This window comes from Lacerta agilis, chromosome 11 (assembly GCF_009819535.1).
Source record: "Lacerta agilis isolate rLacAgi1 chromosome 11, rLacAgi1.pri, whole genome shotgun sequence".
Taxonomy (NCBI): domain Eukaryota; kingdom Metazoa; phylum Chordata; class Lepidosauria; order Squamata; family Lacertidae; genus Lacerta; species Lacerta agilis.
The window spans coordinates 19,374,580-19,392,830 of record NC_046322.1 but is presented as its reverse complement, the minus strand read 5'-3'; the positions used below and the strand labels follow the sequence as shown (position 1 = coordinate 19,392,830).

Here is an 18,251-nt window from a genome sequence, read left to right as displayed (position 1 = left end):
CCTAGAAACTGGGATACTATGTACACAGTTCCTATTTTTGTGGGAATGTTTAGGAATGTGGATGAGTATATATTATTTATATATCTCAATCCCAGCTTGTGTGAGCAAGCTCCAAACTTAGCAGAGTTTACATTCCCTTTTAAAACACAGCAAAAAAACGTTTGCATAGGCTTGCTTAAGCCAGCTATATTCCTGGTATATTCCCCTTGTTCCCTCTTAAAAATAAAGATACAAAGCAGCACTGATTATTAGATATAAGAGTGTTTACTCACGTACATCCAAGAGTCACAGTACAGGCTACAAGGAGGCAGACAAACTTAGATAAATGTATTTACATGTGGTGAAGCTTATTCCATGAGGAAAGAAGCTTCACTTCTGCTTCTCTCAGCTGCAGGCTGAGAGAGCATCCTGCTTCTTCAAAGGACGAGGCAAAATGGAGAGTCTTCTTTGGGATCTTCCTCCCAGGTAAGACCACACCTACTTCTGGTTCCTGTAACTCAGTCCAGGTAAGCAGGAAGTTAAGCCTGGAGGACTGAGTTACCTTCATGTCCTCTCTAGGAGTGTTGTGTTTGGCTGCTCTGTGTTTACATCCCACAAACCCCTTCTCAGACGAACACAACATACAAAAACATACAACTTTATTCAACCACCCAGAGTCCCAGCTTGACACGTAGATTCTGGAAACTCTCTCTTGGGAGGGGCTTCGTCAGGATGTCCGCAGCCATCTCATTGGTGCAGCAGTACGACAGTTCCACAAGTCCATCCTGGACTGCCTGACGTATATAATGGTACCTCACACCCCATGTGGATGAGTATATATTATTTATATATCTCAATCCCAGCTTGTGTGAGCAAGCTCCAAACTTAGCAGAGTTTACATTCCCTTTTAAAACACAGCAAAAAAACGTTTGCATAGGCTTGCTTAAGCCAGCTATATTCCTGGTATATTCCCCTTGTTCCCTCTTAAAAATAAAGATACAAAGCAGCACTGATTATTAGATATAAGAGTGTTTACTCACGTACATCCAAGAGTCACAGTACAGGCTACAAGGAGGCAGACAAACTTAGATAAATGTATTTACATGTGGTGAAGCTTATTCCATGAGGAAAGAAGCTTCACTTCTGCTTCTCTCAGCTGCAGGCTGAGAGAGCATCCTGCTTCTTCAAAGGACGAGGCAAAATGGAGAGTCTTCTTTGGGATCTTCCTCCCAGGTAAGACCACACCTACTTCTGGTTCCTGTAACTCAGTCCAGGTAAGCAGGAAGTTAAGCCTGGAGGACTGAGTTACCTTCATGTCCTCTCTAGGAGTGTTGTGTTTGGCTGCTCTGTGTTTACATCCCACAATTTTCCTATCCCATGATTGGGTTAATGCCGGGGCAGCCAGTTTGCCTGGGTCAAATGAGATGTGGTAGGAGGCATCAGGAATATGTGTGGGAACTTGAAAGGGGAAAAGCTGACACAAAAGAAACTGTGGGGGGTATCTGTTATTTCCCAAAGGTACTTCCCATTTCAGCTAGTGCACTAAAGCATCAACTGAAAAGAGCCTGATGCTTTTTCATGTGGCTAGACTTTGAAGAACATTAATGAATTTTCAATTAAGAACCCAAGACAAGAAAATGTTGCTTAGTCAAACGACTTCTGGGAGAAGAGGCCACCAGACGGGGTACATTGTTGTTCTGTTTTGTTTATTATAACTGCTTGATATATGAGAGCCCTGCAGGTGCATTCCTGCTGCGCAAGTATTTTCCACTTCTATTGTCAGGTGACCAGAAATGCAACCCTCCTTGCCTCACTGTGCAAGGCATGGCAGAGAGGACAGGAAGAATATTCCAGTGCTCTGGATGTTTCAGCATTTTAAGTTTTTGAATTCAAGACACCCCATGGTGCCACAGCACACTGGTTGAAAACCACTGCAATACAGGAATATACAGCTGTCCAATATGGTGACCGAGACCGCAACCTTGGTGTTATCAGCACCATGCTCTAACCGACTGAGGTACTATCCATCAAATCCAGTACTGACTAGCAGTGGCGTTCCAGGATTCCAGACAAGGTTCTCTCCCTGCCCCACCTGGAGATGCCAGGGGTTGAAATTGGGGGACTTTCTGCATGCAAGGCAGATGTCCTACCACCGAGGTACAGTCCTTCCCTAATGTCACTTTGCTACAAGTTTTTGCTCAACCTGTTTCCAACGTGACACATTTCTGTGTACGAAAAGCATGAAACCTACATTCAGTGATCACGTTTCTGTATTTCAGTGGCAGCGGTGGGAAATCATGTCTATATTGCTCTTAAGTGGCAAAACAGATGTGCAAGTGAGCACTACAAGTAAATCATAGAATCAAAGAATCATAGAGTTGGAAGAGACCACAAGGGCCATCCAGTCCAACCCCCTGCCAAGCAGGAAACACCATCAAAGCATTCCTGACAGATGGCTGTCAAGCCCCTGCTTAAAGACCTCCAAAGAAGGAGACTCCACCACACTCCTTGGCAGCAAATTCCACTGCCGAACAGCTCTCACTGTCAGGAAGTTCTTCCTAATGTTTAGGTGGAATCTTCTTTCTTGTAGTTTGAATCCATTGCCCCGTGTCCGCTTCTCTGGAGCAGCAGAAAACAACCTTTCACCCTCCTCTATATGACATCCTTTTATATATTTGAACATGGCTATCATATCAACCCTTAACCTTCTCTTCTCCAGGCTAAACATACCCAGCTCCCTAAGCCGTTGCTCGTAAGGCATCGTTTCCAGGCCTTTGACCATTTTGGTTGCCCTCTTCTGGACACGTTCCAGCTTGTCAGTATCCTTCTTGAACTGTGGTGCCCAGAACTGGACACAGTATTCCAGGTGAGGTCTGACCAGAGCAGAATATAGTGGTACTATTACCTCCCTTGATCTAGATGCTATACTCCTATTGATGCAGCCCAGAATTGCATTGGCTTTTTTAGCTGCTGCATCACACTGTTGACTCATGTCAAGTTTGTGGTCTACCAAGACTCCTAGACTCCAAGCCAGGTGTCACCCATCCTGTATTTGTGCCTTTCATTTTTTTTGCCCAAGTGTAGTACTTTGCATTTCTCCCTGTTAAAATTCATCTTGTTTGCTCTGGCCCAGTTCTCTAATCTGTTAAGGTCATTTTGAAGTGTGATCCTGTTCTCTGGGGTATTAGCCACCCCTCCTAATTTGGTGTCATCTGCAAACATGATCAGGATGCCCTCAAGCCCATCAATCTTGATACCTAAGCGCTTTCAGAGTAGTGTTCGATGCCCTCATATTTCCATTTCTGCAATACAACCACGGAACAAGTTGTACAGAGGCAATTCAACTGAACCCAACCACAAGGCATCTCCCAACTAGTCATGCAAGGTGGTTGCTTCAGGCAGAAGTACACTGTTCCCACATCATCACAAGCTCACCTAAACAGAGGCTGGAGGTGCTGCATCCTGTGCTGTGGCAAGCAGTTACTTTGCACAGATTGTCATGAGCTGCTGCAGGCTCAAAATGAAAAGAGGCCATTGCCTATTCAGGTTGTCTTTGGGCAAACATCTGTATTACAAGTAGGTTATGCTGTTTCAAGTTAGAGTCCCTTCGGGGATAAGGCAGTAAATATTTACTCCTGTTCATCTTGCAACTAGTAGCAAGGCACAACTTTATCCCTAGTATGTCTTGTCGGATGAAGTCCATGGAAGATACAGTGTGAAGAGGAAAGGCTGGAATAAATACTAGCCATTGCAAAGCAAGTTTTAAGCATGTAGGGCCTCACCTGAAGCTCAATTTAACAGAACTGCATAATAGTTGGAGGGTTGTAATGCTGCAGTTCTCCTCTTTGTTATTCCCCAGTGTATGATTGGGAACCAGCAGCAAGGTTTACACTGAAAGCAATTCATTTATACCTGCCTACCTAACCCGGTGCTCTCGATGTTTTGAGACTACAGCTCAAACCGGCATAGGAAGGCTGGTTTATATGGCTCGTTGAACAGCAATTGCTTACCTCAAAGTAGCAAGGCTTTTGAAAGGAGAGTTTCGAACACTTTCTTATATGGCTCTTGGAGTGGCAAGTTGCAGTTCAGTAAAAGTGTCAAAACCCTTGAGATTTAAGTAGCTTACTGGATCCTAGTCATATTAATGAAATTAAGAGTAAACTACTGAAAATTGCCCAAATAGCACGTGCTCTTTATCTTTCTCTCTTTAAGACTTATAGGAGCACCACAACCAGCCATTAAGCATCTCTTTATAATGATAAAGGAGAATCATAGCGCTGCTGCATTTATCAAACTGGGTTGGCATCTGAACTATAGCATGCTTTGGTTCTCACTATGAAAAGTGGCAAATAAAGGAGGGTAATGCACACCAAAGGACTTTTCACTCTTTAAAAAATACACCGTGCAGCTTAAATAAAAAACCTGTGCATTTTCATCAGAGCTTCAGTGTGCGGTATGTGCGTTCTTCTGTGGGAGCAATAATGGAAGATGATAATAATAAGTCTACAAAAGCATTAACTGAAGTACCCATTCTATTTTCATAATGAAAATACTGAAGAGACTGCAAGTTAATTAGATAAAAGTTAAATATGCATAAACGGAAATCCTCTCTAAACGCCATTTTCCAAACCAAGTATTTATCATGGGAGCTTTCAATTTGATGTCATTTTTCCATGGAAAGCAACAGAATGGTAATCTTGCAGTTTTAAAAAGCAAGCCATTTTAACACCAGGCACACACTGATGTTTTATTTCATACAAAATAGTAAACAGTGCCATCTGCTGGTTAACCTTTCCGTTCATTTAATCTTCTACCTACCAAAATCATGTTTGATATCAAATTAAGTTTTAATATGGTGTTTGTGGCCAGAACCCAAAGAGCATCTGAAGTTAATGAAAGGGTCTTTTACTACGATGGTGGAGTTTTATTTTTTACTTTCCCCCTTCACAGATGCCTAATCTGCAAGTCAGGGGTTCCCAAAACTATGGTTCATGGACCACAAGGAATCATAGAATTGTAGAGTCACCTTCATTCTGGTAGTCCATTGTGTGTCGGTGAACTTGTAAGCATGCCTTACATTACATTAGAAATTTGCTCGAGACAAATTAAAAAAAGTAGAAGTCAATAATTATGGCAGCGCAATCTGTGTACCACAGTGAAAATAATGCAAATGGTTGAGACATATTGCTTTAAATTGTAGGTAGGAGCCTCCCATACCAAAAAAACCACACACCTCATAGAAAACTAGTTTGGCTAAGTTTTTACCCTTTTTTCAACACCTATTTTGCTAAATGTAGGACATTATATTGCGGAAAGAAATATTCAACTATGTGAGCCCCCACTAGAGGGAAAGTTTTCAAGATTCCCTGCCGTCTAGAAGCTTCTACCACGGTAAGGTCCAGTTTGCCCACTACACCCAGCATAAACATATCGCAACTCAAACCAGTGTAAGTCATCCTTACCTGAAAGCAAATGCCACACTGGCAACACCTGAACACTGCTTCCCAGCAGACCAAGTCTGGTGCAGGGAAACTACTGTGCAGAAACTTGGGAGCCAGGCAAATGATCAAGCACACAGGGAACATTTCAGTCAATTCATATCTTAATGCAAGTACAGGGTGAGTCCTTTAAAAGAGGCCCCATGGATACAGAATCCACATGTTCTATGGGACCTCTTTTAAAAGACTCACCCTAACAAAACAATTCACTCACACACATTGCCCTTGCCTTATCAGAGGTTGTATTCAAGACTGGGGGCGGCCGCCGAGACCGTATAACACCAGTCCTGAAAGACCTACATTGGCTGCCAGTACGTTTCCGAGCACAATTCAAAGTGTTGTTGACCTTTAAAGCCCTAAACGGCCTCAGCCCAGTATACCTTGAGGGGGGCCTCCACCCCCATAGTTCTGCCCGGACACTGTGGTCCAACGCTGAGGGCGTTCTGGCGGTTCCCTCACTGCGAGAAGCAAAGCTACAGGGAACCAGGCAGAGGGCCTTCTCAGTAGTGGTGCCCACCCTGTGGAACACCATCCCATCTCATGTCAAAGAGATAAACAACTACCTTACATTCAGAAGACATCTGAAGGCAGCCCTGTTCAGGGAAGTTTTTAATGTGTGGCATTTTCATGTATTTTAATCTCTGTTGGAAGCTGCCCAGAGTGGCTGGGGTACAAATAATAAATTATTATTATTAACGTAGGAGAGATTTGTGTATATGCTTGTATTACTCATCAGGGGTGGGGGGGTCAACCTGCAATATACTGCCTGTATTTTAACACACTTGTATATGGTTTTGCCTTTTAAACACTAATTAAAGCTCTGTAGCACTGCTCTGCTTTGATCAATTTTCTGCTTTTATATTTCTTCTACAATTTTACCACACAAATTCTTAGGAAAATGTAACCTCTGGCTGCAGATTGCATAACTTGGAACATGGAAAAGCAGGACTTGACCATGGAAAAGCAAAGAAAATATGTATGTTTGTATGCATGTGTGTGATCGCTCTGTCTGGGAGCAGGGGGATGGCTCAGGAGAGAAAGGAGAACAACAACTAGAGGGTGCTATCCGTGGCACTCTCTGAAAATTCTATTTAACTAGAGAAGATACACCGCAATACAGTATCTGGAGTGAAATCTCTTGCTGCTAGTTTCTAATAGTTGTGGATTTAATCTGCGTCCTCCTTTGAGGACAGAACCACATTTTAACACAAGACAACACACACAAAAGATATCGGTCTTGCTATTTCATTTAAATAGCTATGTAAATGTGTTTATTGCCATACAAATAAATCAGCCAGAGCACTTAAGAGCACCAGCAGTGCTCTTGTACAGCTCTCATTGATCCAAAGAGCCAAACATAGGAATAGTGCTTAAATTGATTGCACTTTTGACAGTCCAGGCAAAATTTCACTTTAGGCATTGGAGTATCTTGAAAGGATTCAGGTGTACCTGAATTTCATGTTATACTTCCTTTGGTCTGTTTAAGAGAAATTTAACCAGCTGAACTAGAATTTCATCATTGAATCCTTTCACGTTGTTTTCTTCGATTGCTTCGTACAGGGGCCTACTTTCAGTTCCCCAGCAAATATTCTTTCTTGGGTTATTTTTATCAGCATCAGCAGATAGAGCCAAGGTATTCAACTGGTAACAAAAGAAGCTGAAGTATCTTCCGTCGGTAATCACAGCCTGCGATACAAAAGGCCGGGTCACATCTGCCTCACTCCAGAATCCTGGGGGAGAGGGGAGGGAAAAAGCAGCAGCTAAACAAAAGCATTTTCCTATCAACAACAACAAAAAAGCAAGTCTTTAAAAGCAAAGTCATTGCAGATCCATTGTAAAAGGTTGCATATTTTAATAGCTTACTAGCTGTGAGGGATCCTATTCCCTCCCCTTTCGATACTTCCCCAACAGTGACTCTCCCTAGGTTTCACTGACAACTAGGATGAATCCTTCAGTGTTCATATGGGAGTTGTCTCTGGGGTACCTCAGGGCTCTACGTTTGAAAACCTCTTGCCACCTATGGGATCTCCCTCCCAGGGTTCCCAACTACTGCAGTTTGCCTTCGCTTTAGGCAAATAAGTGGCACACTTGGCTTCACTGTCCAGCCCTCTGCATGACAGGAGAATAAGCAAACAGTTTCCTCTTCCACAGGAAAGCTTTGTTCTCTCCTCTTAGTCACACCTCTTAAGGTACTGATACACTGCCACAGTCAGCGAACGTTTAAGCACATTTAACTTTATTAGGTAACTTGAAAACATGGATGTCTTGGGTTATTACTGGTACAAATCTTCTTCTCATGTAATTCAGCTTAGCTATAATATTTCCTGCATCCCTTTAGCAATGGTAAGGACCTTTCCTCCCATTCCCAAAAGCCTAACCTTGCAGTTTCTCTTTCTAAACCTCCAACCCCAACTGCCAAACCCACAACTGCCTTTCAAGGTTGTTCCCTCTCCTTTTAGAATGCCAACTAGCTCCGCCTCCCAGGGAACACCTACCTAACATGGGAGTCATAGGTTAACCCATTATGAACCAGGCATTATTCCGCCACACTAGCTTTCCCCATCCTGGTGCCTTCCGGATGTCCTGGACAGCTTCTGCCATCTACTGGTCTTTGCTGGCTGGGGCTGATGAGAACTGCAGTGCAAAACATCTGTAGGGCACCAGGTTGAGGAAGGCTGGTTTAGAGCTCCAACTTTGCCGTCAGTCATGCAACATACAACAAAGAGGGCCCCCTATAATAATAATAATAATAATAATAATAATAATAATAATAATAATAATAATAATAATTTTATTTATACCCCGCCCTTCCCAGCCAGAAAACCGGGCTCAGGGCGGCTAACATCAATTAAAATCACAGCAAGAAAACATAAAAACGATCAATTTAAAATAACAGATTAAAATACAAATTTAAAAATTCAATTAAAACTGCAGGTCTCAATCTCAAAAATATCCCACCAATAAAAGATGAAGCGTAAATATTAAACAGAAACCAACCCAAAGGCCAGGTGGAACAGCTCCGTCTTGCAGGCCCTGCGGAAAGATGCCAAATCCCGCAGGGCCCTGGTCTCTTGTGATAGGCTGTTCCACCAAGTCGGGGCCAATATTGAGAAGGCCCTGGCCCTAGTTGAGGCCAACCTAACGTCTTTGTTGCTCGGGACCTCCAAAAGCTTATTATTTGAGGACCTTAAGGTCCTACATGGGACATACCAGGAGAGACGGTCCCTTAAATACGAGGGTCCTAAACCGCATAGGGCTTTAAAGGTCAAAACCAGCACCTTAAACCTGATCCTGTACTCCACCGGGAGCCAGTGCAGCTGGTAAAGCACTGGATGAATATGGTCCCGCGGCAAAGACCCGGTAAGGAGCCTCGCCGCGGCATTCTGCACCCGCTGGAGTTTCTGGGTCAGTTTTAGGGGCAGCCCCGCGTAGAGCGAGTTACAATAATCAAGTCTGGAGGTGACCGTCGCATGGATCACTGTGGCCAGATCAGGGCGAGAGAGGTAGGGGGCCAACTGTTTAATACGGCGGAGATGGAAAAATGCCACCTTTGCTGTGGTTGCAACCTGTGCCTCCATAGAAAGAGAGGCATCAAAGGTTACACCCAGACTCTTGACAGAGGGGAAATAGCCTTAATAAAACACCTTATGTCTGGCAAGAACCAAGAGACTTGTGTGACATGGTTTCTAAAGCGGCAAAAGCACAAACTAAGAGCTATACAGGTAAGGAAAAGGTAAAGGACCCCATGACGGTTAAATCCAGTCAAAGGTGACTATGGGGTGCAGCGCTTATCACGCTTTCAGGTCAAGAGCCAGTGTTTGTCTGCAGACAGCTTTCCTGGTCATGTGGCCAGCATGACTAAACTGCTTCTGGTGCAACAGAACACTGTGATGGAAGCCAGAATGCACAGAAACGCCGTTTACCTTCCCATCACAATGGTACCTATTTATCTACTTGTACTGACATGCTTTCAAACTGCTAGGTTGGCAGGAGCTGGGGCAGAGCAATGGGAGCTCACCCCGTCACAGGGATTCGAACTGCCAACCTTCAGATCGGCAAGCCTAAGAGGCTCACTGGTTTAGATCACAGCGCCACCCGCACTATACAAGATATTCCCCATTCTACAAGGGGACATAGCTGCTCACAGATCAACACCCTTCACCTCCTCAATTTGCAAGACCATGCCAACAACTTTCTCATGGATTTCAAGTGCAGATACTAGTCCCACCTCACTTCTCCGCCCCCCCCACTGGGTGTATCTGTTCCACCCCAGCCTTTCTGTATTGAGAGGAAAGACCTGAAGGCATTTTGCAAGCCTGTTCAGCTAAGCGCATATACAATATCCCAAGCAAGCATGAACCATGTATGATAAAAGTCCCAATCACAATGAGACTTGTTACCATGTTCATCAGAAGTATTTACAAGCCTCTTTCAGATCTTCCAGTTCAACATGGGAAGGCCAAGTGCGGAGTGGGCATGCCTGATGCTCACATACTCACTCCACATTCACATATGCTTCAGAATGCATTAATAGGGCTAAGATAAATCACATGGCTGTATCATCTTCTAAAAGTTTTATTTGTGAGCTTGCTATTTCTTACAACACTGGTTATCATCTTTAACTATTGACCTACCTTGGTACATTGCTTGTGCTCCAGTCCAAGCAAAAAGACTTGCAATTGCATTAGCACGGCAAGGAACTTCAACCTGATCGAAGAGATTCAATTTTATAAGCCTGTCCCTTTTCAGCCTGGCGGGAATTAAATGAAACTGCGTATGCCCATAGGCGCATGGATCTGCTACATTTGATCCTAAATCCGGCAAGAGAAAGAATTGTTTTAGATTTTATCACATAGAATGCTTAGATAAAAGTACCAATTCATCCAATAACGGATTTCTTAGCTGTTTTATCTTCAAATTTCTTAACAATATAGTGATGCTTACAGGTATTTTTTTTAAAAAAAAATTAAATATGAACACAATGCCATACAAAATGCAGCTGTTTTATATCCCTTCCAGACGAACACAGTATGTATAGATGACCAGGTCATGCATCCATAGCCAAGACCAGAGGACGAATGACCGGTGGAAGGAGCGCAGAGAGACAAAACTCCATGGTGCATCTGCAACAGCACAACAGATGCCTTCATCTGCACCAGCTGCAATAAAACAGGTCTCTCCGGTATCATTCTCTACAGCCGCAGCAGGTGCTGTAACCTTCCAACAGTCTGACTTCACTCTCAAAGGTGCACTCCTCCATTGTCTCCCCAAGACAGACTGATGCCAACTAACAAACCTTTTAGATAAAGATTGTGAACCTTTAGAAATATCTAACATCTACTTCAAACAAGGAGTAATTTTAAAGTGCATAGGCCATTTTGAAAGCAGGAGTGCACTGGCTTAGCACGCTATGCCAATATAAGAGAGTCACAGCTATAATTTGTTCCAAAAAAACAAGATTAGGCATCCTAATCAAACGAAGTATAAAACAGTAGCAAAGTTAACTACACAATGAACTGCATGCTGCAAAATTCATAGTTTAAATGCCAACTCAACTTCAACACTGCTATGTGTATTAAGAAAGCCACTGTTATTTCAGCCAGTTAACCCCAATGAATGTCAGGGTAACAGTGGCCCACTTGAGAGATTGACCATAAGGTTTAATACAACATATGGAAAGCAACTTGAAAGGTTACCTGCAAATGCCTAATATCATGAGTTGCTGAAGTCCTCTTGCAAAGTGATTTATTTTGTTAAAAAAATAAACATGAAAACACTGAAAAGAATAGCATGAATTATATTTTGTTCATATTGAATTATAGCATAAAGACATTTTAAAGTTAAATTATTATGCATCTGAAGTATCCGTCTACAAATACATTGAGTAGAGACTTTATAGATTAGCATTCTGATGTGGCAGTCTTACCTATAAATATTTTATTATCATACTGTCGTTTGAACAATGGAAGCTTGTCAGGCAAGACATTAATAACAGGAATATCTCCAGGAGCCACATAGTCCAGGGGCACAAACTTGGGGGGAGAAAAAAGAAAATCGGTTCAATAAACTGATATATAATCACACAGAATTATGCATTTATTTATTTATTTAAAAAATGCCCTGCTTTATACCACTTCTGCTTACAAAAAATAAAAACATACAAAATTTAAAACATACATTAAACCCTTATTTTTAAAAACAATTATAACATTATTATTATTAATGATGATAAAAGGGTGCTCTATTGCCACTTACCAGTAGATATTTGATCTAAATTACAATGCAATTTGTAATTTACCACCAACATGATTGTCTAAGGGGAGATGTAATTCTCCCAAATGATTTCATGATGCTATGACATCAGCATACATAGTGGCTTACTACTGTGTACAAACCAGGCTCATGGTTTGCCTTGCTCCAAACCAACCATGAGCTGTAGCCAAGGTTTGTTCTTGGCCTACTGCTCATAGCTTGTTTAGGGGAGACAAACCACGGCATAGACCTACAACCACACTTTCCCCTACCTTTTAATTCCCTTTTTCTCCCTGATTGAGGTACTGCTACTGCTTCAGTGTTAGAAACTGAGATATGAAAGGTAGGAGCTAAATGGCACCTTAAACCTAGGTTATGGGAGCAACAACGGAATGTCTAGGTGCACTTTTTAATAACAAGAATACAAAGCTGAAAATGAATGAATTGCAGCTAAAATATTATGCTCATTTTTCACATGGTCTAGTCCTTCCCCTGCCCACCCCGCTAATATTCTTAAGAAGGTCTCTTCTCCAGTCTTCAGTGAATAGCTGGAAGTGGTGGGCAGAAAAAGGTCCTCCTTTGCTTCCACTCTGCAGCTTTAATCTGAAATCTTAGCTGCAGTACTGTGCCCAGAGTTCAGAAGCTGCTCGTGCTAATGACATTCTCTGTCGCAAAATGCACTTAGAACAATGAGTTTCGAACACTGTACTGCTTCATACCACTCAACTCACTTTACAGCAGGTTTAGCCACCTAGCCAATCAATATGACTTGAAAATAAAGAAGGCTCCTATGAATCCAAAGGGGAGGTTATCTATAGTATATCAACATCTCATTCATTCTGGATTCCCCCTCTCCCTTGCTGTCCTCTGAGTACCCATAAAATATTTTCTGGAGGGTTGGGGAGCCTCTACAGCAGATTTGGGATGCATGGGGAAAGTTCATGGGAGAAAGGGAGAGTCCGCTTGTACAATATTGGATGTTGCAGAAGTACCAGCCCTCGGGGGGACGGGGGGGCTGCACAATGCATCTTTGCATGAGCCATCCATCTCCTTCCATTCAGATGACACACCCAAATCAATGAGTTATGCAAAACATAGGGGGTGAGGTTTTCTAAGGATAAGTAGTTACTACTGTTATACACTTTCCAGTTTTAATTTGGAAAAATAATGTGCCTTAGTTATCAAGCATTTCGGGGAAACTGTGCTATAGTCTAATTTCTTTATAACAAGGGCTATTTCACCTGACACATATTCAATTTAATTAAACTGTAGACTTCAAAATGTGGTATATAATAGAAGAGATCTATTTAGGGGTCAATACTAACCCCTGAAGTAACCAGAAATAGTAAATCCATTAATCTTTATGAAATTGGACTTCATACCTCTGAAAGCTGTTTTTGTATACGAATCTGACAGTGAGGTTTATCATCAATCTGAAATCTCAGTGGGTCAATTCTACCCTTTCGATGTCCACGAGGAACCACTGTCTCACCACGCAGCCAATAGAAATTTACTTCTGGTTTGAGGTCTGAAATAACAAGAGTGTCTTTAATGCCTCCTGCAGTCAAGAGCCCACCAGAGAGATATTAAGCATGCCTGTAGTCAAGGATGTATGCATGACCACATAGCAATTTTTGTGCACACGTACATGCTGAATATCTGTGCAGACTTCTGAACCTTAATATGTGAAAAATCACAGCAAATCAGGTAAAACTACAACTGATGGAAGCTGTAGAAGTACTTTCAACACTAGAAGCACCTATACTAGACAATGCTAGATAAATGTCGCCAACGAAACAGAAGCTACTTGGAATTATGTATGGCGTCCATCTCTGATCTGTACAAGAAGGGGATTTTATGCATCTCTATGCTTCACAAATTATTTGCTATGCATGTGTGTAACTGATTAAAAGTGTAACACCTCCCCCCCCACACACACATTCCTCCTTAGTCCACACATTGCCAGGGATCATGACTAGATTATTAATATTACATTTGTGAGTCACTTTATCTTACCCAATGCAGCTTACCCTGCATGGATGCATTAAAACCAAGGGGGGAAATAAATACATTGATGGGATATAGCTATTAATGATAGGCATATGGCTATTAATGATAAATTAACATGTGCCATTAAGGTAAGACGGGGAATGTGCAGGAGAAATTATTTTGAGGAGATACAGAAGGTGTTTGTAGAATTTGTCCTGTTAAAACTGAAAGGGGTCAAACCATCGCAAGAGGTGTTGAAATTTCGGAAGGTTGGATAGCTACAACGGAATGGTTTTGGTGGTGGGGTGCACATTTTTATTCTTATTTATGATTATTTGTGAAAATAAAGAAAAGAAATGCATTGAATACATCCCACCCACTTCTAAAAGGACAAAAATGGTTAAAGGCAAAAGTCCTGGTTCTAGAGGAAAGGTTCTTGCCTGGCACCTAAGAATATATAAAGTTATATAATGAAATTGACAGAAACCCCCTTCCATTTTTTTTGATTCCTGGAAGCCAACAGCTCAGACTACTCGAATACCTTTCTCCCACCCACCCCTTTCTTTCTTTCTCTCTCTCTCTCTCACACATGCACACGGACACGTGTTCCACTGCCAACCGCATGGCGCTTACACACACGCACCCAGGGCCGAGGAGGAGCCGAGCACCGGGTTGGCGCTGGCCAGTCGGGCCGCCAGGCTGAGCGCCAGCTGCGTCAGGAAGGGGGACGGCCCCTGCTCGATGTCGCGGAAGAGAAAGGGGCTCCGCTTGCGCTGGTAGAAGTACTCCTGGAGCAGCGCGTCGCACACCACGGAGCGCAGGTCGGCCAGGTCCCAGCCACCTCCTTCTTCTTCTGCTGCTGCTCCTCCTGCCGCCGCCACGGGGCCGGGCAGCCCCGGCACGAAGACGGTCTTGGTGAAGTCCTGGTACCAGCGGTCCGCGTTCACGGCCCACGTCTGCGGGTAGACCACGTACTTGCGCCGCTGCCGCTTCCCGTAGATGCGCAGCTTCTCCTCCACCGAGGGCGCGTCGTGGATCTCCTGGTAGAAGCGCTCCCGGCGACGCTGCTTAGCCGCCGCGCTCTTCGCCGTCAGGGACGCCACCACCGGAGGGTAAAGAGACGGGGCGGCGGCGGCGGCAGGGAGGAGATTCGGCACCGGCAGCGCCTCCGAGGGGCCCGCGTGGAGCCACCGCCGCGGCCAGCCGTCGCGCAGTAACCGTAGCCCCCTGGACGCCGCCATCTTGCCCGCGAGAAACGGAAGGAGGGGAAAGGAGAGGGGAGGGCCGCTTCCGGGCGCATCGGGAGCCGCGGTTGGCTGAGCGCCCCTCACGTGACCCGCTCACGCCGAAGGCTTCTCAGAGAGAAGGGCAACCTGCGGGCTCCCCCGAGGCTTGGCAGGAGACAGGGGCGGCGTCCGGCGACTGCGCATGCTCGTTGTCCTTATACGGACGCGTGTGGGATTGGAGCCTCAGCGGCGTCATACAGTTCCATTTGTATGCTAACTTTTCCATTTCTGTGACCGCGATCGAGGTGGCTTGCAGCATGTAATAAAAGATTTGATCAAATTTAATAAATGATACGTTATTTAGAAGTGTTTGTGGGGAGGGAAGGTTTTTTTTTTAAAAATTGGATTACTCTTGTTTTTATTAATGCACTTAGTGTCCCCGTTTTGTATTTTTATGTTGTGGATCGCCCTGTGGTCTTCCGGGGAAGGGCGGTATACAGATTTAGTAAATAATAAAACAAACACCACCATTGATTTACATGGCTGCAAACTGTAACAAAATTAGCCATAAGCACACAAAACGCATCAAAAAGTGTATGCAAACAAAACCATTTCCATGTAAATCTAAAAAAAAAAAAAAATAGAAAATTCTTTCCAGTAGCACCTTAGAGACCAACTGAGTTTGTTCTTGGTACCAAGAACAAACTCAGTTGGTCTCTAAGGTGCTACTGGAAAGAATTTTCTATTTTATTTCGACTATGGCAGAGCAACACGGCTACCCACCTGTAATAAAAAATAAAGATATACAAAGGAAAAATGCCCCACCCCACTCCACACCTGCACCAGTGATTGCTGTGGTATTACCATTAGCTAGAGGCAGGTGCTAGGAACATACTGCCATAGAATTAGTAGGAGCAGGTAGATGAGGTGAGGCCAGCTGGTGGCTAGAAGTAGCAGCAGACAGGACAGTGAAGGCACTGCACAATTTCCTGCAGGAGTAGAATCCAGACAAAGTGCCCTTCTGTCCAATGGAAGGTCAGTCCTTGAGTTCACAAAGTAATTATTAGATCATGCCTATGGAGTGACTCAGAATGTCCTGCCAAGGGGCTGAAGTAAATTGAGGCATCGGCTCCAGAGGATCCAGTCCCATTGCATTTCTTGAGGATTTTGGATGCTACCATCATTTCCAAAGTTAGCTATTCAGGTAACGGTTTTGTTCTTGCATTTGCTAAGTCTGTTGTCAGTGGTATCCAGCAGTGTGGCATCCAACTTCTCTATCCCCTCTGGAAAATTTGCCAAAGTCCTTACATATGGTATATTATTGCCTCACTATTTGAATTCAAAGTGTAATGCAATAAAATACAGGATAATAAACGAAGCAATGGAAAGACAATTAAAAATCAGTACAGTGGTACCTTGGTTCTCAAACTTAATCCATTCCGGAAGTCTGTTCCAAAACCAATGCGTTTCAAAACCAGGGCATGCTTTCCCATAGAAAGTAATGCAAAATGGATTAATCTGTTCCAGACTTTTAAAAACAACCCCTAAAACAGCAATTTAACATGAATTTTACTATCTTATGAGATCATTGATCCATAAAATGAAAGCAATAAACAATGTACTGTACTATAAAATAAATAAAACAGTATTGTAGATGATTAAAATTAAAATTAAAAAAACTTCTTACCTGCACTGATGACAGTCATTGTTTGGATGGGGGGCTTTTATCCATTTCTGCAGTCAATCAATCAATCAATCAGCAGCTGAACTGGGATCCACACAGCCACAAAAACAAATTTACTGAAAAAGCTTCGAAACAAAAAATGCAAAATAAATAGCAAAAACGAAAGTACCAAATATAAGCTGCAAATATCACCTCGGAGCACTGCAATTGGAAATGGAAGGCTTGAATTACAATGGGGGGGGGAGACGCAAATTAGCAGTGCAACAGGAAACACAGGGATGCAGATTAGCAGCGCTACAGGAAACACAGGGGAACTCAAAACGGAGAATATTCAGCTTCTGAAAAAAGTTTGAACACAGAACCCCTACTTCTGGTTTTGCAGCGTTCGGGTTCCAAGTTGTTCATGAATTAAGCTGTTAGGAAACCGAGGTACCACTGTATGGATATTGAATGCAGCAGACATGCCATCTCCCATCTTTGATCACAAATTTATAGGCATGTTGTGGACCCCCTGAATAAAGCTAGCATACCATAGTTTGGAAACACTGGTCTATATTTTATATACACACAGTATATGTAGTGCTTAGTGTGCTGGACCAGGACATGAGAGATTAGGGTTCAAATGCCCATGAAGCCCACTAAATGATTTGGTACAAGTGACTCTCAGCTTAACCTATCTCACAGAGCTGTGAGCATAAAATGGAGGGGGGTGCATTACCTTGAGCTCTTTGGAGAAAAGGCAAAATATAAATGTAATAATAATGTAATTGTAGAGTTGGAAGGGGCCACAATGATCATGTGGTCCAAACCCCTATGATGTAGGAATGTTGCCCAATGTGGGACTTGAACCCATGACCTTGAGATTTAAGAGTCTCATGCTCTACCGACTGAGCTGTTAAACACACACACATGTATATGAATAAAATGTAAGCAAAAACTCATGTACACTGTCAGTCATACTCAGAGCAGATCTTTCAAAATCAATGGATTTAAGTACTGTAACTTAAGTCCATTGATTTCAATTGGCCTACTCTGGGGGAGATCATCCAAAGTATTTTAGATGGATTGTAAACCAGTGACCTGAAACATCATCAATTTATATGCCTGGCAGGGGGCCATTTCCTTCTTTGTCATTTCAGTTTGTCACGTTCCCAAACTGAATTATTGCAAATTTAGCAGCAAGTCAGCCTCCAGACAATAATTTAGAATTTTATCTCCTTTCAGCAGGGAAAACTCATTATCTGCTCAAGAAGGGGCCTTGCCATATGAAACCCATGTGGAAAACCCACAATTTTCCTGCACTTGTCCAAATGTATTTCACAGGCATATAAAACGTGTCTGACAGGCTGTATTCCCGTACAGCATATATCAAAACTATAACAAGAAAAAAGGAAAAGAAAAATCATTCCATGTGGTATTATTATATAGAGACCAGGCATCACTGAGTCAGACAAGCAGCAATTTTAATTACACTTATTTGGAAGCAAGTTTCATTGAAACGTATGGGATCTATTTATTTAGTTCTGGTGTGTGTGTTGAGTTCCAATATAGGCTCCCACAACCTGCCTTTATGACTTGCTTAGACAGCAAATAAATGCAGAGGATGTGACATGCGCAGGGCTT

The 18,251-nt window shown here is 43.0% G+C and overlaps 1 protein-coding gene across 1 annotated transcript; it reads right to left on the bottom strand.

Annotated features, from left to right (window-relative positions):
* Positions 1-6,708: 6,708 nt before the first annotated feature.
* MRPS30 (mitochondrial ribosomal protein S30) lies at positions 6,709-14,984 on the bottom strand. The gene is made up of 5 exons (XM_033164329.1): positions 14,362-14,984; positions 13,112-13,257; positions 11,404-11,509; positions 10,112-10,288; positions 6,709-7,207 (listed from the first exon to the last, which is right to left on the bottom strand). The coding sequence occupies exons 1-5, from the start codon at positions 14,957-14,959 to the stop codon at positions 6,939-6,941; spliced, it is 1,296 nt and encodes a 431-aa protein (XP_033020220.1). The 5' UTR covers positions 14,960-14,984; the 3' UTR covers positions 6,709-6,938.
* Between the last annotated feature and the right edge of the window lie 3,267 nt (positions 14,985-18,251).